We start from the raw sequence: 27,971 nt of genomic DNA on the forward strand, positions 1-27,971 counted from the left end.
AAGTCAAGGATGAGGAAATGTGATAATGTTTGACCAAGTTATAAAAATGATCAACATGATGTGGTACGAGTGACAGGTTATTAGCTGCAAAATGTCGAAAACCTGGTTTCGTTCAACAACTTTAAAAATTTGACCTTTGCATAACCTTTAAAGGTCACAAAACGATGTTGTGGACATTAAAATAAGGAAACAGGATACGTGCTATAGCTTATTGGAGTTAGTTCGTCGAAGAAGGTCAAAAACCCGGTTTGATTCCCACAACTTTGAAGATTTGACCTTTGTGACCTTTAAAGGTCAAAGGTCAAGGATTATGACCTTTGGTGCAAAACTTCCTCTGGAACATTCCAGGAACAATATAACGTCATATAGGCTATATGGAATTTCGCACTCATCGGATTAATTAATTATCCATACTTTGATGAAATCAGCATAAAAACAAACTTGAAGGGGGCACCACGGGCAAGGTGTTCGAGATAGAGCAAAATGGTTTCAAGACTTTAGGTGGGGAATGACCTCAAGATTATGCATAAAAAATATTGTCATCCGAGCTCTCAAAGTTTGGGTGGTTGTATGATTTTTATGTCAAAATTCGAAATTTTCTAAGTTCGTGACCTTGTGACCTTGAGCTTGGGACGAAAATGAAAAATCGAGCTCCGTGTGGCTATGCAGGTGCCATGGGCTAACCAAATACTGAAACCCCTGTCAGATTCGACAAAACCCCTAGGAGAAGATGCAAATTGAAACCGGATACCCCCTAAAAACATGTTTTTTGGGCGTGGCTCCGCCCATAATGGGCGCACCACGCCATTTTCAGGAAAACACAACAAGATCATGATATAAACCTCCCACCAAAATTTTATCAGGATCGGATCAAAACCCACGGAGCTATGCTTGGGACACAGACAGACAGACAGACAGACAGACAGACACACAACAATAACGAATATAGTGGTCACTTATTTTTTTTGTGAAAATATTTTTTCGTGAACCAATTATGCTTGTTCCCTTATTAAAAAGTGATTCACATGCCAACTGCCTTGGTATAAGTGCATGTACAACAACAGTGCTGTTAGCTTGACTCCACTTGTAATTTATTTCTCATAACTTAGACGTAGCAATACTAACTAGACATTCATTCATCAGAAGACGATCAGTGATATAGCAAACATATGTGCACAATGCATTTGTATGTATTTTATACGGCGCGCGACGTCTAATCAATCCACTCTGTGCGAGTCGCGTTCTGGAGATAACGTCAACGGTCACGTGACGTGCGGCTCGCTGAACTCAACTTTTTTGAGGGGCGGGGCATAGCAAGTTGTGAAAAGCACTAGAAATGTTCGAAATATTGGTCTAATTATCCCATTGTTGATTTAAAAAAAGAAACATGGGTGATTTCTTCACGAGGAAGGTCAAGTTAATATATAAGTAACCAGAAAGTTTTGAGTGTCATGGTATCTTTAAGGAGGAGAGTAACTGGAGGACAGGATTAGAAGGCTACAAGGGGTATCGGTGTGATAGGAGGGGGAGAGTAGGAGGAGGAGTAGCAATCTGGGTAAAGGACAGCATTGTGTCAAGAGAAAGGGGTGAGATTAAGGAAGGAATAAATGTTGAGGATTCTGTGTGGGAAGAGATTAGAGATTGTTAAAACAGTAAGATACTGGAAGGATGTTTTTATAAGGTGCCGGGTGTGAAGGAAGAGGAGGAGGAAGGAGGAGGACATGAAGAATTCAAAAGGGCATGTGGAAAGGGAAGAGTATTGATTATGGGGGATTTTAACTTGCCAGGGATAAATTGGGTCGAGGAACAGGGAAAGGGCAGAGTGGATGAGGATTTCCTAGTTTTATTCCAAGATTGCTTTTTAACCCAGTTTGTAGATAAGCCCATGAGGGGGAGTGCAGTGTTCCACCTCCTTTTTAGTAACGATCTCAATATGGTGGAGGAGGTGGAGGTTGGGGAGCATTGAGGAGCAAGTGACCATAACATTGTGTGTGCAAAGATTCTGCAGAGAGGGTTAGCATTCAGGATAGTAGGGTAAGGCTATTAAATATCAGGAAGGCAAACTTTGAGGGTATGAGGAGAGAATTGGGTGATGTAGATTGGGAGATTCTAACAACAGGACAATCAGCATCAGAGAAATGGGAAACCTTCAAGGACCAAATGTGTAGAGTGCAGAGTAAGTACATTCCAATGAGGTGTAAAACTAGATGTCGAAAGAGACCAGGGTGGCTGAACAGTGAGATAAGGAATGCTATTAAGGAGAGGCAAAAGGCATTTATTAGGTTTAAAAGAACAGGACTGGAGTTAGATTTATATCACTATCACAGTAAACAGAGGCAAGTGAAGAAAATAACTCGGCAAGCCAAAAGAGAGGATGAGAAGGACATGGCTAAGAATATTAAATATAATAGCAAGGCTTTCTTTAAATATATCAGGGGAAAAGAACAGGTGAGGACCAGTGTGGGCCCATTGAGGAATAGCACCGGGAGAGTGGTTAGTGATGAAAGTGAGATGGCAGGCTTATTAAAACAGGTATTTTTCTTCAACTTTTACAGAAGAACAGTCAGGGAATTGCCAATGGCTGAGATAATCTATCGAGGAGGTGCGGAAGGGCTTTTACAGAAGATCCAGGTTGGAGTGGAGGAAGTAAAGGAACAGCTAGGTAATCTAAAAGAAGATAAGGCTCCGGGTCCAGATAATATGCACCCGAAATATTGAGGGAGGTGGCTGAGCAGGTAAGCGAGATGTTAACGGATATTTTCAATAGCTCACTGGAGTCAGGACAGGTACCGGAGGATTGGAGAGTAGCAAATGTAACACCATTATTTAAGAAAGGATCCAGAGAAAAATTGGAAAACTATAGACCTGTTAGTTGGACTTCAGTTGTGGGGAAGGTGTTGGAGACATTAATTAAGGACTGGATGAGGAACCATTTAAACAAATACAAACTAATTAAAGGTAGTCAGCATTGGTTTACCAAAGGTAGTCAGCATTGGTTTACCAAAGGTAGTTCCTGTTTAACAAATCTTTTAGAGTTCTGTGAAGCAGTGTCTGATTGGGTGGATGAGGGAAAGGCAGTGGACATAGTATATCTCGACTTTAAGAAGGCATTTGATAAGGCACCACATCGGAGGTTGTTAGCCAAAGTGAGGGCTTGTGGAATGGCTGGTCAGGTCGCTAATTGGATTGCAAACTGGCTTAGTGATCGGAAGCAAAGAGTGGCAGTGAGTGGGAGGATGTCTTTCTGAGAGGATGTAAGTAGTGTGGTATCTCAGGGATCAGTACTCGGACCATTGCTATGCAATATTTACATCAACGATTTGGATAATGGGGTAAAGAGTAAGCTTTCCAAATTTGTGGATGACACAAAGCTTGGAGGCAAGGTGGATAGCAGAGGGGGTGGTGTTCAGATACAGGAAAGTATTGATACTTGTATATATTGGGCAAAAGACTGGCAGATGGAATTTAACCTGAGCAAGTGTAAGGTGTTGGGGAAGGGAAAGAACAATGAAAATAGAGATTACAGGATGCAAGGGGTAATTTTGGAGCATGTCACACAGAAGGGTCTGGGGTGGTAATAGATATGGGAGGTAAGCAGGCAGCACAGTGCCAGGCAGTTACAGGTAAATCAAATAGGGTTTTAGGCTGTATAAGGAGGGGGATCAATTATAAATCAAAAGCGGTGGTGTTAGCATTGCACAGGAATTTAGTGAGGGCCACATCTAGAATATTGTGTGCAGTTTTGGTCACCACAGTTCTGGAAGGACATAGATGCCATTGAGAAGGTTCAGCGCAGGGCTACTAGAATGATTCCGGGCCTATAGCTTGACTCAGCTATGATGAGCAGCTGAAGGAGACAGGGCTTTATTCACTAGAAAGGAGGCGGTTGAGAGGAGATATGATGGAGATGTTTAAGATAATGAAATGTGTCGATAAAATAAGTGCAGATGAATTATTTAACAGAGTAGGTAGTGACAGAACCAGGGGCCATAGCCTGAGAGTAAAGAGGAGGAGAGTTAAGACGGTAGTAAGGCAGGGGACTTTCACTCAGAGAGTAGTTAATGCATGGAATGGTCTCCCTGGAAAGGTTGTGGCAGCAGAAAACGTAGATAAGTTTAAATCAGAATTAGATAGTTACCTGGAAGTTATGGAGATATAGGGGTATGGGGATGTTGATCGGACTTTTAGGTAGTTTGAGTATTGATGGGTGATTGTGTACGGAGTGCTGTTGGTGGGGGTCTTGTTAAGGGGGGTTGTGTGGTTGATGTGTGTTTTTAACCAAGCCCATGCCCTCTCTCCGAGGGGAAGAAAAGAACAAAAAAAAAATAAAAATAAAAAACCAAAAATTACAAGAACAACAACAAAAAAAGTAAAAATGAAAAAAAATACAATTTTTTTTTCCTTTCATTAATTAAAAACTTTTTTGGGGGGGGGGCATTTTCTTTGGATCTTGGGTTGGTGTGGTGTTTGCGCAGGCATGATGGGCTGAATGGCCTCCATCTGTGTTGGATTTCCTTCTTGTTGTTTCCTTGTTGTTGTCAGTGATGGTTGATAAGATTGAGAGAGAATTAAGAGGTCCAAGAGTCACCAGAGTACGAGCAAAACCAATCAGTTGAGAAGATTTAATTTACGTCCAATGCTTGGAATTGGTTCACAGGGCCAGCATTAGGGGCAGATGACCCAGGTGACCGCCTGGGGCACCGCGTTTGGTGGGCGTCGGCTACCTGGCTTGGGGTGCTCCTGTCACGAAGCTATACAAAGGAAATTTGATGCAAGAGGAGGCCATTCGGCCCATCATGCCTTGTACTACACCAACACTGGATTAAATAAATCTGTCAAACTCATGACTTAATTTCATTGGGGGGATGAGAAAAGTGTGGTCGGTTCAGGGATATCACAAGGGTGTTAAAAGTAAAATAAACTTTTTTTCTCTGGTTGGGGTGGGGAGGGTGGGGGGGGGGGTGAAGAGGTAGTTGGGCGAAGGCGTTTATAAAGTAAAGAATGTATAACACCGACCACACACTATTCCTTCATGAGATCCTCCAACAGGCATCACAATCAGCACAGAAACACACAATCACCCATCCATACACAAGCCTATACATCCTGCCAATATCCCTGTACCCCTCTATCTCCATAACTTCCAGGTACCCATCGAATTCCGAGTTAAACTTATCTACTGTTTCTGTTGCCACTACCTTTCCAGGGAGACCATTCCATGTATTAACTACTCTCTGAGTAAAATACCCCCTTGCCTTCCTACCGTCTTAACTCTCCTCTTCTTTACTCTCAGGCTCTGGCCCCTGGTCCTACCACTGTCTACTCTGCTGAATAATTCTTCTGCACTTATTTTGTCTACACCGTTCATTATCTTACAGGAGAACCCAAATGCTCAGACCACCTCAACGCCAATCTATCCCTTGATACACTACAACATAGATACCATGTGTCTCTTTCCAATTTCGAATTATAAAGTCGTTAAATTTGCGATTAAAGGTCGAAATCTTCTTCTTCTTCATATCATATGTGACGTCTCAACTGGAAGTAGACCGGCAGATTCATACTCTCTGTGGGTTACATCGGGGTACGTATGATTCAACTCAAACGGTGAATAATTTTCTTGGTGCTTGTGCAGTAAAACAAACCGAGATGGTTTCATGCTACACCAATGGCCAAAGGACCCTAAGTTTGCCAGAAATTGGACGAGGTTTGTCCGAAATACCCGAGTGTGGATCAGGCCTACAAAATGTTCGCTTTTGTGCTCGGAACATTTTACAGAGAACTGTAAATGAAACAACAGAAATGCCTAAATCTTGTGGTTATCTGCCATGACTGAGAGAGGATGCCATCCCCACGGTTAAGCAGAAGAAACAGCTGTTGCTCGAAAATATAACAGCATCTCTACCGAGCTACCAGCACATGTACATGGACGATTTGAGCGGTGAATCAAACACCTGTTGCCATTGCCTGGCAATTACCACAAGAGAACCAGAAAATAATTATCTATTATCAACACAAATTTCTACAAATCAAATAAACCACTATTTATAATGTAGAGAAAGCATGTATGTATCATCATCATCTACTCCTTCGAGAGGATTTCAGTGAGGTTGCTAAAAATTTCAGGATCCCCCCCCCCACTACCCCATCAGCCATCGCCCAAACAATATCCACCACCATCCCACACCCCATCTCCAACAAAGCACTACTCCCCCATCCACTGGAGAAGGACATCAACAGCTCACAGACATGACGGTGGGACACGGCATGGCCACAAATGGCATCCCGGGAAAGTATGAAACGGGACTATCCCATAATGTACAAGACACCTGGTCAGCCTGCGGCGGTGGGACAAAGCATTTGTCACCCATTTTGTCCACAGTGTTCCGAGTGTGTCGGGCGATAATGGGTATTTCTGCTCGAGTAATATAGAAACCGATTTATTAATCACTACAAAATCCCTCCCTTATAAACCATGAACTGTACGAAAAGCAAAACTTATCAAGCTACAGTTAACATGTGACCGGCGTTTTGATCTTTTTAACACTTCCATATTCACTTCCACCACCTTCCTCTGAATCGCTCACATCAGGCTTGAAACGCTTTGGCCCCACAATTCCCCCAAAAGTGTTTCCATCACCAATTTTGTCCCCAGTAGTTTCTTCAAAATCCCACAGATCAGTTTCAACATTCTGAGAACCTTTGGAGTCGCGAATGACGGTGGAATCGGTATCTGAATCCGAGCTTGACATGCACTGTTTCTCCATGTAAAGCCACCATTTGGATCAAGGTGAGTTCATAGTGTGACATCACTGGCAAAATCGAAAATCGACACTGCAGGGATTCTTTTCGACACTTTGTGATTCGCAAAAAAAAATTCAAATTTTTTTTTCCCTTTAAATTTTTCATGATTAATGATTTCAATGGTTTTCAGAAAAAAAAAAACTTTGGTGTTTGGATTCCCCTTTAAACATCTCTATCATGTACCCTCATAACCACCTCCTTTCCAATGCACAAAGCCCTGTCTCCTTCAGACTGGAAACACCGATCCCTTTGACCCAAAATTATTCCCACTACTTCCCTTAATGCAAAACTTTCCTCCCTTCACCATTCTTCCAACCATAGGTTGAGATCTGTCACTCTGCTCATAAATTCTATTCCATTTCCTAATCTTGGGAGAATAACAGAACATATCTCCATTGCTGTACCCTCACGACACCAGTCTTTACCACTTACTGCCCTCGCTACCCCCTCATAAAGTATTTAGAACTTGATTGAACACATGGTGAGAGGACGACAAAGATGTCACATGCCGGGGCGGCATCATTTGATCTCTGGTTGGCCCTGTTGGTTCATCTGCCGGCTACGGAGCACACACAACACGTTCGATCATCTCAGCTTGAAGCGGTGGTATTTTCTCAGCAGCAACTTTTCTGTCTCTCTTTCGACTTTTTTCTCGTTTTTCAGTCTGCAATTGTACTGTGCTGTTGAGATACTTTCGACACACTTCGAGCTGTTTTGCCTGGTCCTAGTGCAGCTCTTGCTCGCCGTTGGTATCCTCAAAGCTTTTTCACCTGTATCAACGAGACTGTACCGTGATTCATTTGCACTGAAAGCTCTCAAGGGTTCCTTGACTGGACCCAGTGCACACTGCTGATGTCCCGTGGGCTTTTTCACTGCACCAAAGGCTCATTATTCACCATAGCAGTCCTGCAAGCAGCGTTGAAATGGTCTTTTATTCCCAGCCCTCTTTCCCCTCATGTTCTTCTGCTCTCAGAATCATCCTTTCAGGCCTGACTTGTTTTCTTATTTCCCCCCTCTTAATCCTTCCATCCCCATGTAATCATATTTCTTTCTCCATGTTATTTAGCTTCACCAGCCGGCCTTCAGCATCATTCGTGATTATCGTTGGATATTTATCATTCTATGTCATTTGGGTTTTATTATTGTATGCCTTCAATAAGTTATTGGTTTAAAATCATGGTCGTGTTATTTACTTGGTTGTGATGCAATGAGGCTCCAACGTAACTCAGTTGGGAAATATCCACTTGACCTGATTAGCGTCTGAGCTCGCATTATCAAGAGTTCCACCCATGGGGCATTACGAACGGTTGTTCAGATATGTGTGACAATCTCCTGCACATATTACACAAGAAAACTGAATGTTCAAAGAAACTTTTCGCACACTAGAAGGTCATGTGACCCCACCATGCTTGCGTCATATCTACATATTCCTTATCTATTTCCTTAGCTTCAGTTTATAAACCAAAATGATTAACAGACAAAACATCTTTAAATTGGCCACATACCATTACATATTCAGTAAATCTACTTTTTGTGTCTATATAGCCATGGTGCTGTAGCAGGGTGTACTCCAGTAAAACATATTAGGGATTGTTTTGTGTTCACACATTTTCCGATGGGAATCACAAGTAATAATTATTAACAGCACAACAGCGAAGTTCATGGACATTCTTTTTTTTTAGGCTTCTGTAGAGTGACATATTTACGTTAAAACAAATTTGCTCTTCGAACACAATAGCGAAGGCAAACAGTAGACAATCCAAAGAAAGGGCACAGGGAAAAGTGCGATGGGGTGGGTGGGTGGGTGTAAGGGGTGTGAAGAGGCCAGAGAATGATAAGCAACAGCAAGGAATGGCCTTGAAATTCCTTTGCACTGGACTACGAGAAGACTGTTGAACCAGTGAAGCAGTTTTCATGGGTAGGGATAAAAAGAAAAAACAAAAAACAGGGGGTGATAAAAAGGTTAAAGAAGAATATAGAAAAGTGAGGATTATAACTGTACCACAGGTACTGTGAGCAAGAGATGAAGAAATAAATGTTGAAAATATTTCAGATAATCCTTTTTTTTAAATTTTTTATAAATTTTGTTTAAGGGCAGCTTACATCTAAAGCTTGGTTTGCAGATGTGCAGACTACTCGACTGTGACTTAGCATAGCATTGTTAGACTGGTGGCTCACCCTCAGCTGGCGCAGTTTCACATCGTGATCAAACTCCGAGAAGTGTTCCAGTGTCGTGAGCTGCAGGTCCATTTGTGTAAGCCACACAACGAGGCTCTCACGAGTACACTCAAATTCTTCTCGCTGACTTACAAAGTACTGCACAGACAATGACAGTGGAAACAAAATCCAATGTATGGGTTATTTTCAAAAATGCTTCCCATCTTAATGAGTGGGTCCTGTCCCATCTGCTGGCATTTGTTGGTGGACATTAAAGACCCACGGTGTCCTTCATGAAGAGCACCCTGAACCCTGAACAAATTCCAAATTCCTGCTGTAACCAGCAGAGGGCATTATATCAGTGGAACACCCATGCCCTCAGCTTATTATAGTTTTGTGGACGAAGAAGATGCGAGTCATAATTCTTGGATGTTAACGAGCTCCAGCACTAAATGTGAGTGCATGGTCACCATTCATCCAATGATGATAACTACAGTACCTATAGAAAGTCTACAGCCCCTTTCAAAATTTTCACCTTTTGTTGCCTTATCGCCTGGAATTGAACTGCATTAAATCAGACTTTTCCCACCTTTATTTACACATCGTATCCCACAACTTCCAAGTGAAAAACAAGTTCCACAAATTTTAGAATATTAATAAAAATACAAAACTAGAATATCTTGGTTGGATAAGTGTCCGTTGGTATCACTGTACCATGATCCCTAACAGCTAACCCTAACAAACCCTTATAATAGCAATAGTAAATTAGCTCAGGTGTAACTAATAACCTTTAAAATCACACACCAAGTTAATTGGCCTCCACCTGTGTTAAATTTTAGTGATTCTGATTATTTCAGAATAAAATCAGCTGTTCCTGGAGGTTTCTTCTGATGAGTAGTGCATTTCACAGCAAAGACTCAATCATGAGCCCCAAGGAGCTTTCAAAAGACCCCTGGGATCAAGTTGTGGAAAGGCACAGATCAGGAGATATGTATAAAAATATTTCAAAGGTCTTGACTATTACTTGGAGTACAGTCAAGACAATTATTAAGAAGTGAAAGATGTATGGCACCACAAAGACCCTGCCTAGATCAGGCCATCCCTCCAAACTGGATGACCAAACAAGGAGACTGATCAGAGAGGCCACCAAGTGTCCAATGGCAACTTTGAAAAAGTTACATACCTTTATGGCAAAGTCTAGTCACTGTGTATATGTGACGACAATATCCCAAGCACTCCACAAGTCTGGCCTGTACAGTAGGGTGGTAAGAAGGAAACCATTACTCAAAAAAGCCCACCTTGAGTCCCATTTGAGGTATGCAAAAAAACACTCCGAAGATGCTGAAGCCATGTAGTGTTGTCTGTTAATTTTATGTTGCACTTCCGGATATAAGCACCAAACTTGGCAGGTGGTTAGATATGATCATAATAAATAAATCTAGAAGGGGAGCCAATCGAAAAAAATGCCTTATTAGGTCATCTCTTCGAGCATGACCTAATAATATGGGTGTCAATGTCCTTCGATCCGTCCGTCCGTCCGTTCACAATGAAGTTGAAGCTGGAGATCTGGTCATTAGTGATCCTGGTAGAGGTCGATGAGACGTACACGATGATATGACTTTCAAGGTCACCGAAGGTCAAGGTCAAGGTCACAAGGCCTTTGAAGTTGCGAAAATGATGATTTTCAAATTCTATCTCCTCCGCCATTTCTCAAGCGATCTTGAATTTGATTGTGGCATATGAATGTATGGGACAATGTCTAAATTTGGTCAGGCCGGATTTTCGAATTTTGCTTTCGTTTTCTCGTCACGTGACTTCAAAGTTTGCAAAAACTGCCCTACCTTCAGGAGGCTATATATTCTCTACTGGGCATGGTAAAAGTTAGTGAATGGTGTCATTGCATAGCAGCTGACCTTGTCTTTCATGTCCATTCGAAAGAATACCGATATCTTCGAATACGTACACGTCACGTGACTTTGAATTTTGCGAAAACTGCTTCATGTAGTTGCAAAATGACGATTTTCAAAATCTATCTCCTCCTACATTTCTTAAGTTATCTTGAATTTGATTGTGGCATATGAATCTATGGGACAATATCTAGATTTGGTCGGGCCGGATTTTCGATATTCGCTTTCGTTTTCGCGTCACGTGACTTCAAAATTGGCCAAAATCCCTCCTGACCCAAGAACACTACACCCTAGTAACAGGAACTCATGCTTGTTTCTCGCAGAGATGACCGTCACTCCTGCACGGGTGTATTTTTTAAAAATGAATCTCACCATAAATTATGGGTGGGGTTCTCTCCTTTTTGTGGTGGAGGAATGGGGCACACCCTGAAAATGCTTCAGATTTCAATAAAGGAAGCGCACTTTCTCAAACAAAATGGAGGTCAAAAGTTTGTTTTTAAGCGGGATTTGAATGCAATCAAATGATTTTCGACGATTTGGATTCGATATTGATCCTGTTATGGAGGAAGATTCATCAAAGGTGAGTGATTTTATCTGTTGGACTAAAGAAAAAGTGATTATTTGAGAGCTTTTAGCCTAAATATGGCAAATTCATGCACGTTCATTTTCGATCGGTACACACGACACAGTACAGTCGTCCGATGCGATGTCAGTGGCATTTTTGATTGGGGGACTGCAGTGCCGCAGTGGATGATGGTGGTTGAGAATGGGGGACTGCGGTGGATGATGGTGGTTGGCTGGGGGACTGCAGTGGATGATGGTGGTTGGCTGGGGCACTGCTGTGGATAATGGTGGTTGGCTGGGGGACTGCGGTGGATGATGGTGGTTGGCTGGGGGACTGCGGTGAATGCTGGTGGTTGGGTGGGGGACTGCGGTGGATGATGGTGGTAGAAAGGGGACTGAGGTGGATGGTGGTTGTATTACAAGCCAGTATCTAGGTCACATGTGATGATCCCAGATGACCTGATGTGGCGCCAAACGATTACGGTTGGACAAAGGCTGGAGATTCGTGGCAACCCCTCTGGATAGAAAAGCTAACTGTATCCAAGGCCTGCCGTGAACTGATCTGGTGCGCGTGTAGAACTGAGTGTCGACACTGCAAATGCGTGAAAGCCTCGGTGAAGTGCATGCCACTGTGTGCCAAATGTCCTTGTCCAAAGTAGTGAGTGAGTAGGTTTCTCCAATTCCGTTCTTGTCATTGATCCCAGAGTCTCTAAATGTACAGTGAATATTGTGCATTAGGCTTATCTCAGGTAAATTTTCAAATCGCATTGATAATCGGTATATTTGGACCAGTTTGGAGGTATGATTTTTGACTTTTTGTCTCATTCAATGACTAGTCTCATTCAATTGAAGTCCACTGTTTTGGGCGCACACTTTTGTGTATGGCCTTGAAAATGTGTTTGACCTAGTTTTTGGACACATTTTCTATTTGGAATTTCCATTAAAAATATTTTGTGGCAATTTTCCGAAAAAGGTATCCTACATATCACAAAGGAACCTGTTTTGTATGGAAGGATTTACTTAAACTGAGTAAATTCCGAGTGAACCAAAAATGTTCGGTTAGTGTGTTAACCGCAAGATTAGTTCATTTCATGTTATTTTTTTTATGGTAATAAGAGAATACATCGGGAAAAAATTACCCCCTTGTGGGGGTGACAGTCATCTCTATAATGTTTTTTACTATCATAATCAATGAACCGTTGCCAGATATCTCCTAAAATGACAGACTAGATAGGTTTTGAAAATGGCGAGTTTCACAACTTTCGTGACCTCGTGCCCTTGACCCTGACCTCGAAACCGGGAAAAATATGTCGTTGGCTATCACTCATTGACCTCTCACCTCTACCCACATACCAAATTTCATCAAGATCGGAAGTAAAAAGTTTTCTTTGTACCGGGAGGTGTTTTTGACCATCTTCCAGGTTACGTGGCGGCCAAACGGGATGGAAATTCAAAAATCTGTCCGGTTAGATACAAGATAATATTTTTTACTATCATAATCAATAAACAGTTGCCGAATATCTTGTAGAATGGCAGACTAGATAGGTTTTGAAAATGGTGATTTTTATAACTTACGTGACCTCGTGACCTTGACCCTGACCTTGAACCCAGACAAAAGTTATATTGTTGTGCAACACTCATCGACCTCTACCCACATACTAAGTTTCATCAAGATCGGAAAGAAAAATTGTTGACGGACGGACGTACGTACGGACGGACGTACGGACGGACATTTAGTCCGGCTTTATTAGGTCATCTCGGTAGAGATGACCTAAAAATGAGAAAAAAATGAGAAAAAAAGGAAAATAAAAAAGTGATTTCCCGAGTGATGATGTAATCCAGACTCATACATTTTACTGATTTTAAAAGGCCATTAGTGGATGATTAGTAAACCGCGTGTACCCATGGGGCAGTGTGGTTATGGAAAATTTGAACTGTGGAAGGATTTCATAGGAATTTAGTCAACACAATAGCATTTCAATTAAATTAATTCTTGTGGATACAGTACACAAATTACTGTAACTTGCCCATTTATCAACCAATTTTCAAATTTTTGGTGCCTATTTACACGGAAAGACATGTTCTGTAACGCGACTATAATTTCTCCATTATATCGTTCAGTCGGATTTTGAATGTCGCCTCGCGTCCTGATATGGCGAGTTTTGCAGACATCTTGGAAAATGGCGGCCAAGAGGTCATCTGAGGTCAGTTTCAGTGTCATATTCGGAATCCTCGAGCTCGATTTAGTGGGGTTTGACCTAATCAGAAATATGATTTTCATTCATTTGTGTGAGTTATGATGGTTCAAAAGTGAGTTTGGTGGCCATCTTGGAAAATGGCAATTTTTTGATTGGCTCCCCTTCTCGATTTATTTATTATGATCATATCTCACCACCTGCCAAGTTTGGTGCTTATATCCGGAAGTGCACAATATTATGTTAATAGCGATCTAACGGACCTCACTAATGTGGCAAAAAGTTTTTTGGTCTGACGAAACCAAGATGGAACGTTTTGGCCTAAATGCAAAACGTTACATTTGGTGCAAAGCCAACACAGGACATCACCCAAAGAACACCATCCCTACTGTAAAGCATGGTGGTGGCAGCATCATGTTACGGGGATGTTTCTCATCAGCAGGGACCGGAGTACTTGGCAGGATAGAAGGGAAAATGGATGGATCAAAATACAGAAAAATCCTAGAGGAAAACCTGATGCGCTCCACAAGAAAGCTGAAATTGGGACAGAAGTTCACCTTTCAGCATGACACCAACCCAAAACACACAGCCAAAGCTACACTGGAGTGGCTAAGGAACAAAACGATAAATGTCCTTGAGTGGCCCAGTCAGAGCCCCGACCTAAATCCAATTGAAAATCTGTGGCATGACTTGACAATTGCTGCCCATAAATGCTCCCCACACAACTTGACTGAGCTTGAACAGTTCTGTCCAGAAGAATGGGCAAATATTGGCCAATCAAGGTGTGCAAAGTTGGTGCAAGGTGTGTACAAGGTGTGCAAACCTATCCCAACAGACTCACAGCTGTAATTAATGTCCAAGGTGCTTCCACCAAGTATTAACTCGGGGGGGGGGGGAAGGGTTGGACACTTATCCAACCAAGACATTCTAGTTTTGTATTTTTAATTCATTTTTCGAAATTTGTAGAATTTGTTTTTCATTTGGAAGTTGTGGGTTACGATGTGTAAGTAAAGGTGGGAAAAGTCTGATTTAATGCGATTTAATTACAGGCTATAAGGCAACAAAAGGTGAAAAATTTGAAAGGGAGTGTAGCCTTTCTCCAGGCATTGTAAGTGGAGATGAGAGGTTGTACCAATATCTATTGATAAAGTTTCACACAAAAATTGTTTAGCACTTGTACTCTTCTTTCAATGCATAAGAGTATAACTTATTTATTGGATCTCAAGCCTTGGTTTAGTGTAGCCTTTTATAAACCCATTCAGTCTTCCTCTCATTATGAAACCTGGAAAAGTGAATTCACCAGATCTTCCCAGGTTGTAAGTTTATTAAGCCTCCCCATATCCCTATAAGATAGGGAAGACATTTCTAAAATAAGTAATATAATAACCACTCCTTTCACACCATGAGGCGCATAGGGTTGCCGAGGCAGTTTCATTTGTCCAAGGAGTATTTACCTGGACAGGTCACCATTCCGATGCAGGACACTGAAATGGCTTATTACGCCAGTGAGTTGGTACTCATTTTGCCAACCTCGGAAGGATGACAGGCTGAGTCATCCCACCTGGTTTTATTTCAATGGAAACAGGGGCTCAAACTCAAAACCCTAAGATCTTAAGCCAGCCACCTTAACTGTTAAGCCAACACCAGGCATTGTTTCTTCATTAAAAACTTGATTCTTCAAACTCCGTGCATTGCCCTCACTCCCCCACACTCCTTGGAATACCTCTGGCTCTGGCTTCCCCACCACTCCCACCTCATGTTTATATGTGCTTTGTACCATCCATCAAACAGTGATGACTCGACTTACATCTTGCTCTCCAAAAACATGGACCAACTTCTATCCTCTCATCCCAACTTTCTCTTCCTCATATGTGGTGACTTCAATTGTCATCATGCCAGTTGGCTGGATGTGTGTACCCCTCTCACCTGCCATGGCACTTCAACAAAGGACTTCTGTGACTCATTGAGACTGACACAATCTGCCAACTTCCTGACCCGGATCTCAACCAACGGTACTCCATCTCTACTGGATTTGGTTTTGACAAATTTCCCTGAAAATATCTGCTGTTCTTCCTCCGCTCCAATCGGTTCGTCTAACCACATGCTTGTCAAAGTAGATATCTCATTGTAAGTTGTGGGCGATCGCCAATGGTAAGCCGGGGGAAGCTTGCCCTTGGTGATCACTTTGTAATCACAGACATATAGTTTTTATTACTTTACAGATTATATTCAAACAGGCTTTGTACTGTGATAAATTACGAATGACAAAGCATTTCCAAATGCATTATAATACAAATGGACAAAAATGAGAAATGAAGTTCTGCCTTTTCACACTCATCATCAGTGCTACATTTGAACAGGGTTGTAAACTTGACCTTGACTTCATTATGTTATCTCAAATTTTATGTCAAGCCCAAAAGCACAAACAAAACCAATTTTCCATTCCAAATGTCCCCTTGTTTTTTTTGAGACCCTAATATTTATTGTCATACTTTTAAGGTCTCAAAAAATAATGAGAAATCATCTGAAAATGCAAAGCCCATCCGCTTTGTATTCAGACTTCTCCTCCTTCCATATGCTAAATGATACCTTTGACCTTTTGACCTTTTGACCAAATTATTAATTTGGCTTCTCCATATTCTCATATTGACGTTTTGTTGAAACTTTGATGACAAAAGCTCAAATGGTAAAAAAAAAACGTTATGGCCCGGACACAGACACAGACACAGACACACACACAGACACACAAACAGACACACAGACACACACACACACACAAAAGTCCCGTCTCCTGCTGCACGGGCTGGGCTAAAAAAAACAAAAAAACCGTGACACCACAACCAACGGACAAGTTTTTCTGCTAAATCTCATGCAAGTGAGGATAATTACAATCGCCTTTGGACTGTTCACATTTCGTTGAATATTACTTTGCGCATAAACTAAACAAAGTTTGAACATGATTTATTTTTCAAGAACAATTGAAAAAAAATTCCTCTCCTTATCAACCCCACTATTTTCCTCTGTTTGGAAATCAGACCTTCTTTGTTTGGAATAATAACTATATTTCTACAAAGCACATGAGATGAGCACAGTCATGTAGAGACTGGACTTGAAAAGCAGAGACGAATACCCCTTTCACACTTACACTGCTTACATACCATGGGGGAAAAAATTCTTACCCCACAGTTCTTTACCAAACAAACCATTTTCACTAACCCCTTGGTTTGCTTAACCTGGGACGAGCTTACCCAGGGTATTTCAGTGCATTGTCAGACTATATGTTTGTGATTATTGACTCGTGAATAGAGTTGGACCCACAATGCTTTGCTTTACAATGGCCACATTTGAAGTACGGTCAACATAGAAAATGATGCCGTTCCTGAACCTACGGTCGCCGTTTTTCTCTCGATATTTACGATTTCATGACGAAGGAGTATATCCATGCTCCAGGCAAAAATCGGCGACGCGGTCGATAGCTTCAAAGATGAAAAAGATTCAGAGCACTGTATGAGGCTTATGAAACCCAACAGCGGTTTGTTTTTGTATTTGTGTTGTCCCTGGGACAACATAGGAAACATGTCGACCGAGTGCCAGTAAACAATACTTCTGGCCTTTGACCACACAGTATTACATAAACCTTTACCCTACAAATAAATAAACCCCACTTATTTCACACTACATTGTGTACAGTGCTTCCTCCGAGATAACCCTGGTCCAGAGCAGGGTTTTAATCCCGGGGCATTGCTCCTAAATGTTTCAAAAAAAAAACAAAAAGTCGTTCCTAATCGTTCCTAAAAAAAAGAGTGTACCCTGAAAGCTCCAAATATGCAGAGGTAGTGATGGGGTAGAATCAGATTTATCTCCAACATTTTGTGTGAAGTGTGAAAGGGGTACAAGTTTACCCATTGTACCATGTCAATTTCAGGGTCATTGTGCCAAGATTCATGAGGAATGTAACAATCAAAATCAACGACTTGCAACTTAAGGGGGAAGTATGAACTGAAGGGATTGCAGACATTTGTCAATGAGAAAATAAATAAACAGGTTGCAGGTACCTACCCGTAGACGACGCTGCACAGCGGCAACACGACGCTGAAGCTCTTCCCATCGCTGGTTTCCACGGTGCACCATGTCACGCAGACGACAAGCAGAGTCGGTGCGGTTTTCACGTGCCAATCGCCGGTACTGTTTGTTGATGAGCTCCAACTGTGTTAGGCTCTCGTGCACTTGTCGCTGGAAGGCCTGTGAAGCAAACAGGGAGAACATGGCCAACCTCCCTCAGATAATTTGCATAATTTTCTACTTGCCCTTCCAGTACAAGCAGCCAATCAATTCTCACTGTAGTCCCAATATACTGTTAGAAATCATACTAAAATATGCAATTTGGTGTGTGTGTGTGTGTGTGTGTGTGTGTGTGTGTGTGTGTGTGTGTGTGTGTGTGTGTGTGTGTGTGTGTGTGTGTGTGTGTGCCCGTGCTTTTGATCATGATACATTCGGTCGTGACTCAACCAATCTCAGCCAAAATTGACAGGAAGACTAAGGGTCACATAATGGAGGTTATAGCTTGCAGAGGTTGTAATTGTCCATATGGCCCCCTCCCCAAGAGGGTTTTCTGCCTTGGACAAACGCCGTGTTAATGTGCACAAATAGGTTATCATGGCATTCCATGGGGCATCCCTACCGGAAGTAAAAAAGATTATAAACCACAAACACATATGATTACTTTTTTCAACAGTCGCTACTCCTATTTAATACTAAACTGAAAGGGAGAAAACCTGACGTTCTTGAGGCCTGAGCCTAGAACTATCGTAATCTAAATACCCCAGAAAGAACAATAACATGACCCTTCCTGCCGCTTCCATAGGGAGTGGGTGTACTAGTATTCAAAATGAAAATGTTCATGCCTTCTGAGGATCTTGGAGTTCTTCATCCAAAGTCCGGCGTGAAAGCATACCTCAAACTTCTTGAGTTCCTCCTTTGCTTCTGAGAAGAGTACGAGAGAGGAATTCGGAGAGGCTGCCGTACGTTCCGATGTGCTCAGCCAGTCCTCAAATCGAGTGTAGTCTCCTTGGAATTTCTGCCAAAGGCGCCAGGTATCCTCAATCCTGAGAAAAAGGCGTTTCGTGAGAAAGAGTAAGAGCTCAGCTTTCAATTCGTGCGTCACTGCTTCCTCTTTAAAAGTATTAAATTATTTAAAAAGCCACAATTTGTGTTATTGCACAATGTCTTATATGGACTTGTCTTCACACACTAGAAATAGCTTTATCCTGCACACAGAATTTTGATCATAAAAGGTTAACCTATGTAAATTCTAACTTGTGTAAAAGTGTAAATTCTGGTCTCAAAATTTGCACTGCAGTTAATATGTACACCCATTTTGTTTGGCTTCAACAAGCATTTAAAATTCCTCATAGCATTATTTTCCCTCCCACCCAACCCAAAGGCCTCCTTTTGCATATATTTGCTCTACGCACCGCAGCCTGCGTTCCATGGCCATAGAACAGATGTTCCTCCATCGTCGCTCCAGGCTGCGAGTCGCCTGCTGCACAGCGTCACATTCCGCCTCACTGGCACACGAGTCGCAGTCCCGCAAAAGCACCCCACAGACACTCAGAACCGATGCGACGCCCGCATTGTGCTCCTCAATGTCACGCTGCAGCTCCTGGTGTGGAACAAGTGGGAAAAACAAACGGCACCAGCAAGTTTGTGGTGACCACAATCGGACAATCGTTGTAAAGAGTTCATAGTCCCAGCTCAAGAGGATGTTGCACGTAATTGAGGAAATGGCTCGTGATGAACTACACATAGGCAATAAGGATTGGGTATGCTCAAAATACTGCTTCATGACCTGTGATCACTTCATCCAATATAAAATGTAACCACGTGACATTGAATAGATTTTGTTTCCTAAAATCACGCGATTGTTTGGTGAAGCCGTTTTCCTAAAAGAATGAAGAATGGACCTTGATATGCAATTTGACTACACCTTTTGAGTGCTGTAAGTTAACACTTGCCCTCTGGTTTACCTGGAAACCATCCTGCCTCACGAAACGTGATTGTTTAGCACTGGACTTTGGAACATGCTTTGACTATCGAGCCACGTTTATTCATACAAAATGAAAAATGAAACCAGAAAAACTTCATTCTTCAGATGGTTAAATATAGGTTACAATGACTGATGAAAACCAAAACCACCTGGAACAGTGGGACCAGGTAGATACACCCACATCGAAAGGTCACAACACACAATCTTGTTCTTTTATTATTAATTAACCAATGTTAAACAAAATTAAGTACATTATGGCTTACATCAGAAAACTAAAAAAAAAAATTTAATGCAAAGAAAATTTATATATATATATATATATATATATATATATATATATATATATATATATATATATATATATATATATATATATATATAAATCTCGAGTGCAAAAACAAGCAAAACAACAAAAAATATTCTTCAATTGCATATCAGTTATGAAATAGAGTGTAATCTCACTGTGAAGTTGTCAAGAGGTGCAGGTGGTGGTTTGGGGGTGGGGGTGTAAGGGAGTTGGGGATGGGGAGGGGGGGGAGCATTATTTTTCTTGCATAAAACTCTTAAATATATTCTGATTCTGATGTATCATACTCTACTCTGCAAAAGTAGTTTCTTGGCAAGGGTGATACTAGGTGGTTTGTCAATTGTCTTTCCAGCAGTAGTTATGGCAGGAATTTGTAACTTGTTCAGGGTGCCGGCGATAGCTCGCCGACTATTCGTGAAGGACACCGTCGGGATCTTTAACATCCACCAACTAATGCTAGCAGATGGGACGCCACGTTTCAGGTCCATCTGAGGGACGGCACACACATTGATGAATCACCCTGCTTGTGAATCTCCAGGATGATCGTCTATAGCTGGGCTGAGACGCGAACCAAGGATAGACAGCTTAAAGGTGAGTGTGCGTACCTCCAGGCCACCCTGCCAGCCTTTCAAAAACCCATTTACTGCTTTTATTGAGAGTGCAGTCAAGCAATTTCAACGAGAGCTACACCTAGCTGTGTGGTGTACCTGTACACACCCACTGAGTAAAACTATTAATTCACACACAAATCATGACTTCATCACTATCTTAGTCTGTATTTGTGTCACTGGAACAAGCCATGCTCTGCCTATCATGCGACACAACCAATATGGAAATGAGCTCCTGCTACCATCAAAACAACCCATGCTATAAAGTTGAAAAGCAACAGCAACTGCTGATTCCAGATGAAAGGAAGAAAAAAAAAATGAAAACAATGGAGATATACCTTTGAGGAGTTGTTGCTCAACTTCATAGTGTATGATCTTTGGATGAAGGACACAACACAGGCCTTGTACTGCAGCACTCTCCGTACTCTGGGCTCTCATGTAGCGGTGATGCCAGCGTGAACGCCGAACGGCCCAATGACAAACCTGATTTGGGTTAATAGCGCTCCACTACCCTCTTGCCTAACACCAGCTCCCTGCTAGGAGTGCTACATCAATTATCATAACAAGCACCTGATCCGTCCCTTACACCGCCCATTACAAACTCCGCCCTCCTCTCCGAAACGCACCATCCTGTGAGGAGGCTCCAACTCGACCCAAGGCTCCCATTATCTCAGCACAGCTGTCTTGCCAAGTACAGTGATACATACAAGCAAGTCCAACAAATGCAAGGGAAAAATGCCAGTTGGTGCAAAATTTAATTGAGAAAACATTCATTAAATCGAGTACAGTGTAACAAGCGCACGCACGCACACACACGCACACACACACACACACAATCATAGTATACCCTACTTTTAAAAAAAGAAGGAAAGCAAGACTTGCTGGTAATAATCCATGAATGGGAGGTTGAGCAATGAAGTCAATTTAAAAAAATCATGGCCTTGGCATACTAAATATATACTGTATCATTCTTGTGACGTTGCAATGTTCTCAGCAGTTTTGTGAACATCAGACACATGAACATGATCCAATAGCTCCCTCTGCTGGACTGCAGTTCAAATCAAGTACAGTATTCGGTTTGTGCCCGAACACGGAGTGAGGAAATGGCAGAGTCATCTCCCAGTCTTTTGATCTATACGCTTACCACTTTGTCTTTTGTTTGAACGCGCCTGTATCGCACTGCCTAAGGCGCCTTCACTGCAGTCATTGCTTTAACACCGACAGAGTAACCTCATGGGATAGGTTAGAAGTTCAAGGTGAGCAGTATTTCAGTGCTGCTAAGGCTCATATTATGGAATACAAGTTGTACCACCCAGCGGATCCTGATTAAGACAAATCACTGGAGACAAACAATCATATCCTAATACGTGATACATTGTGCCGTTTTGCAGCCATGCAAGAATCAAGCAGCATGTGCAGCTATTGATAGATTGTCTGCTGCTAAATGTGTCAAGACAAGGGAAAGGTGGATTAGCAAAGTGATTAAACTAGTCACATCACATGTTTGGTTTCGGCTGGCAGAATGGCCTTGAGGTACACACACACTAGTCTCTAATCAGTCCAGCATGCGTTCGACTCTCGGCCCAGCTATAAACCGTCATCGCGGTGTTTCACAGGCAGGGTGACTCATCAATGTGTGTGCCATCCCTCAGGTGGATGTCATACAGGCGTTTCGTCTGCCGGTATTCGTTGCTGGACGCTAAAGATTTCACGGTGTCCTTCACAAAGAGTAAGTGAGCTATCGCTGGCATCATGAACAGATCACAAATTCCTGTATTAATGACACAGCCGTGCCCCCAGCCAATGATGCTACCCAGCAGCATTGTGCTGCATAAGAAAGAAGAAGATGACATGTCTGGTTTCTCTCCACCTTTTTAGACTAGAAAATATAATTTGATGCGAATGCATCGATGGACATGCCGATAGATGTCAACCCACTAACATTTGATCTCAATTAAAGGTCACATGAAAAATTAAAGGCCACATGAGAGTGTGAGCGAGAAAAGAGAGACCAGTAAAAGAGACATCAGATGCTTCTAACTCGAGTTATGGTTTGCAAAATGATTTTCAAGGGGCACATGACCTTAGTCCTTTGACCTTTTGAAACTGAAATTGAACCAGTTCATCATTGTATTGCAGTCCATACTTAAGCAAAGGTTGGATGAAATCACTTGAGTAGTTCCCAAATTATCATGGTAACAAAAAAACCATTACGGAAGACACACGTAAGGATGGACGGACAGCCTGAAAACATAATACCTTCGGCTGTGGAGGCATAGAAAGAAATAAGTACGTAAATAAATAAACAAACAAGCAAAACAATTGCATTAGAATGAGGAGGGACATTGTTGAATGAGTGGAAGGACAATTGGTGAGAATAAAAATGGGAATGGTGCAGGTACAAAGAACTCAAACATTATTATTTTGGTCGTCCACAAATTACTGTTCCAAATTCAAATTGTAATTTAGAAAAATCATGAAATGGCATACAACAATGCAGTTTTGCTGCATGAAAAATAAAATTTCTCGAAGTTTTTATTATCTCTGCTCCCAAAGGTGGGTGGAGGTAATGTCTTCGCCCGTGTCTTTCTGTTTGTTTGTCTGTCTGTGCACAGGATATCTCAAAAAGTTCGGACAAAACTTCATGGACAGGTTGAGTGTGTGACAAGGAAGAAATATTTTGATTTTGGTGAAGATCTGGGTCAGAATCCGAGAATTTTAAAAGTGATTCTTCACCATTGAGAGAATGAGCCAAAAACGATATATAGCATGATATTTCAAAAAGTTGTGGATGGACTATGACAAAACTTGGTGGATGAGTTGGGTAGGTGACAAGAACAAGCCAATTTGATTTTGGTTCGGGTCCGAATCCACATCCGGCCTATCAGTGGAATACAAAATGTAAACTGTTCAGCCTGGTGGAGGTATGCACTCGACTGAGTGCCGTTCTAGTTTTTTTGAATTAGGAATGGTAATTTGTGGATACCCAGAGGCTATTTACGTACAGTGGTATGCAAAAATATTCACCCCCTGCAAAGTTCTCACATTTTGAGCTTATTTCATAATGCTCTCAAATACAAATGAAATATGGTCTTCACAAACTATTCCAAAGTGATATAGCTAAAAAGTTCAGATAAAATATGAATAAGCTAGATTAACAAAGAAAATCAGATGATTCTCAGTTGCATAAGTATTCAAAAGCCTTTGCCGAATGAACCCGAAATCACTTCAGGAGTAAATTATTTGTTTGAAAGGTTACAAAATGAGGGCAATAGATTTCACCTGAATGTAATCAGTGGTTTAACTTAAAAATTAAACTCCCCCACATATCTAAGGACTTTTGAGGTGGAACTCACTTGGTCAATGAACAAGGCAAACATGAAGACCAAGGAGCTTTCCAAAGAAGTCAGACATAAAGTGGTGGAGAAGCACCGTTCAGGAGAGGGTTACAAGAAGATTTCAACATCGCTCATTATCACTTTGAGTAAGGTGAAATCCATCATTGAGATAAAGCATCTTAATGATACTTTAGGCATGTGGAGAAATGTTTTGTGGTCAGACGAGACAAAAATTGAACTCTGGATAAATTCAAAGCATTACGTCTGGTGCAAGCCGAACACTGCACGCCACCCAGTCAACACCATCCCTGATGTGAAGCATGGTGGTGGCAGAATCATGTGATGTGGCTGATTTTCATCAGCAGAGACTGGCAAGTTTGTCAGGGTAGAAGGGACAATGGACGGTACAAAGTACAGGAGAATCCTTGATGAAAACCCGTTTGAGTCAGCCATGAACCTGCAACTGCGTAGGAGATTCACGTTTCAGGACAATGATCTGATGCACAAAGCTAAAGCCACAATGGAGTGGCTGAATAAGAAGAAAATAAATGTTCTTGAGTGGTCCAGTTAACCTCCTGACTTGAACCCAATTGAATATTTATGGCGAGACTTGAAGATTGCAGTCCATTGACAATCCCGATCAAACTTGGCAGAACGAGAGCAATTTTCACATGAAGAATGGGTAAAGATTTCACTGTGGTTTACAGTTATGACTCTGTGTAAAGTCTCTTTATTATGTCAGTTATGCCAGTTATGACTCTTTACACATCTCACTGTGTAAAGCTAGTAGAGACCGAGCCAAAATGACTCGTATCAGTCATTGCTGTAAAAGGTGTTTCCACCAAGCACTGACCTAAGGGGCTGAATACTTTTACAACCAATGAATTTTGATTTGTACACGTTTTTTGCAGGTATACCTGACAAGTAACCTTCTTCAACTATAACAGTGTTTAGTTTGATCTCTTCAGTTATTAATAAAAAAAGTTCACTTGGAAAAATTGTTTCTACACAATTCATAATTCATTTAAATATGGTATTATTGGGAGGGGGTGAATACTGTTCTTGTTCTGCGAAACCAGCACCCCTGCCCACCCCCCCCCCACCGAGGCAATGGCACATAACATATAGCGTTCCTGAGATAGTTATTTCATTAGTATTCATTTAAGATAGCCCTTCCCTTATGTGTAGTGGGTTTATGGGACGATATGCATTGCGAGGGCTTTCGGTAACGTTTTTCTTTGCATTCTTTACACTATTTTGCTGCACACATATACCTCTCCTTCCTTCACACATGCATGCACACGAAGGACCACAGCAACAGGGGCAGGTGATTTGCATACACACAGCATTTCCAATTCAAATATCCAACAGACGTTACACCTCAGACTTCACCAGACCCGAAAGCCTGGTGTTGACTTAGCGGCTAGGGTGGCTGGCTTAGGAAACTAGGGTCCTGAGTTTGAGCCCTGTTGGCTGCTGAATTAACACGAGGCGTGGTATACTCAGCCTGTCACCCTTCCGAAGTCAGCGAAATGAGTACCAGTGTACTGGAAGAGGGGCACAGCATTAGCGGCACAGCATTAGCGGCACAGCATTAGCGGCACAGCCGTGTTTCCAAGAAATGATAGCTATCCGGCAGCCAAGCTGCCATATGTAAGAACAGAACAGAACCAGACTCAAACCCCAACGTTACAACATTTCATACACCATCAAAATTCCTTTATAAAAATCACCACACCATTGGACTACAACCCAAGCTTACTTACCTTTTCCATTAACATCCACAACCACAATGCCTCAATCACCACAAACCACCACGCCATAACTCACTGCTAAGCTGTCACTACAAACACTTCAACCGCAGTCACCACCACCGACGACTACTCCCTTTCGGACCAACAGGGAACGGGCGGAGCACAGCGTACCATTACAGATACTCAGATGTAGACGTTCTGGTGTCTAACTTGGGGTGCGAACATGTGCGAGATTCCGTTCGACATCGTGTGGATAGTCCTAGCACTCTGCTCAATTACGGCGCTCATTGGGTGTCCGGCATGTGTTCGTGGCCGGAGAGCACAACCAAATACCTCAGCACGATGTTAATCTTGGAGATGGATCGCGTGGCAGAATGTGGAGTGACTGAGGCCATTTCCGCTGTCAAATCCTCGCATGGGTAGAGCTAGCGCCGGGCTAATCTTCCATAAACCACTGAGGGTGCTGGAAAACACCCATCGCTCCACCTGATCCACTCCCAAGTACCGCCCCCACCAGGGTATTATAAAGGAGCTCTCGGTTCTCTGGTGTAGCTCTCAGTTTTCAGCTGTGCATTCCTGGGGTCATGGTGCGGTGAACAACGGAGTGGGTGGGGCAGAGTGGAACTCAGCGGAACGGAGCCCATGGAACAGAGTGCGGAACAACTGAGGAAGCCAGACTGGGTGCAGTTTAGATAATACATGTGCAGACCTCTTTACACTTCATTTGAGGACTATCTTTTCACATCACATGTTCTTTGCTTTTTTTCCAACCCCCCCATGATCTACGTCTTTGCACTTTCTTCACTGCACTTCCCCGACGACACACCGTAGACATGTGCAGTTTTCCTCCCCCCGCTTCCCCCTCCTCAGCGACTGGGTTTACGTTGGTCCATTGACCACGCCTGGTAAAAAGAGGTCGCCAATGCCTCGTACTTTCTCTATCTGGACTTTCTAATTTACTCGGGGAATGGTTCTGATGGCACATGCTTTGTCAGCATAATTAAGATCGTAGAAGTTTTATGATTGGGGTAACTCTACACTCTCTCTCTCTTGTGTTTGTAAATAATTGCATTTCTTTTGCTGCACCTCACCAATTCTTGCTTTCCCCTGATGGAGAAATATTGCTGTAATAAACCTTTGCTTATTGCTCTACATACCTTTCCTCGCAATTGCTATAAATGAATTATTTGTTATTGTAATGAGCCCAGTTCATAGTGTCTTTTCCTCCATTGGTCCAGTGTAGTCTGCATGTAGTGTTAGCTGGGAAGTTCTACCCAACGGATTGACTCTACACATTAGCCGGTGCATACTTGGGAGCTCCGCTTGGCTGCACCTGATAAGGTAAGATAAGACAAGAATGTATCGAGGGCATGAGCTCCCCTTGATATCATCGTCCAAAAGTAAGGTAACCATGCGAAGTCGTGACACCCTGCCAGGATTGGCGGTGCCAATCGGCGTTCATTGTTGCTCAGCAATCCGCTGGAGCGTGGAGTTATCCGTGCTTGGTGGCCTCAGGACCGGGTGTTCGGGAGGAACTCGAGCGCTTCCCCTCGTGGTGAACCTCGAACCCCGGCCTGAAACAATACTTTTGCAGGCCATTGTAGTCGCAACAATGAAAATATGGCATCATTTATGAACACCCCCAAACCAACCCTCTTCATAAATTTCCCTTCTTCAACTCTTCTCTCCTCCCTCCTATGTCGATGTTTGTGGAAGAGCTTGAACATAGACTGGATCAAGATGTAACAAAACAAAATGAATAGGAGAAAATAGGGGTGATACACATCAATGATAGGATTGAGGAACAAAATAGGGGGAGATTTTGGAGAAATAAGTGATGTGGGGAAGAATGAGAGGTAGAGGAGGATGAATGGGGTAGACAAGATGGATACGCAAGGGGTGGACTATGTGGATCTTGTTAGTATTCACAACTAAAAGGTGATAAGAGTATTGTTACATGGAATCGGGGGTTTGGGGAAGGGGTGGGAGGGGGCAGGGGGATCCATAGCTAGATTGTGGTAAGAATTAGAATGGACCATGTGACCATGTAGCTTCTTCTTCTTCTTCTTCTTTCGGCTCGCTCCCCTTAGGGGTCGCCACAGCGGATCAACCGTCTCCATTTCGCTCTATCCTCCACATCTTCCATTGACACTCCAACCACCCGCATGTCCGCCCTCAACGTATCCATGAACCTCTTCTTTGGCCTTCCTCTTCTCCTCCTGCCTGGCGGCTCCATCTTCAACATCCTTCTCCCGATATACTCTGCTTCCCTCCTGTGCACATGTCCAAAC

General features: G+C 42.4%; 1 protein-coding gene across 6 annotated transcripts in view; it reads right to left on the bottom strand.

Moving 5' to 3' along the window:
• The window catches only part of LOC147020621 (nesprin-1-like), a 464,443-nt gene that overhangs the window by 46,453 nt on the left and 390,019 nt on the right, over window positions 1-27,971 (bottom strand). For all 6 annotated transcript variants that reach the window (XM_085896125.1, XM_085896126.1, XM_085896121.1 and 3 more), the window contains 4 exons: window positions 19,102-19,289; window positions 18,582-18,732; window positions 17,687-17,869; window positions 8,983-9,120 (listed from right to left, as the gene is read on the bottom strand). In XM_085896125.1, the coding sequence (XP_085752251.1) occupies window positions 8,983-9,120; window positions 17,687-17,869; window positions 18,582-18,732; window positions 19,102-19,289 (660 nt within the window). The remainder of the gene's footprint in view (window positions 1-8,982; window positions 9,121-17,686; window positions 17,870-18,581; window positions 18,733-19,101; window positions 19,290-27,971) is intronic.

The sequence above is a fragment of the Eptatretus burgeri genome, chromosome 9 (assembly GCF_056783735.1).
Source record: "Eptatretus burgeri isolate ZD-2024b chromosome 9, Ebu_testis_v1, whole genome shotgun sequence".
NCBI classification, from domain to species: Eukaryota; Metazoa; Chordata; class Myxini; order Myxiniformes; family Myxinidae; genus Eptatretus; species Eptatretus burgeri.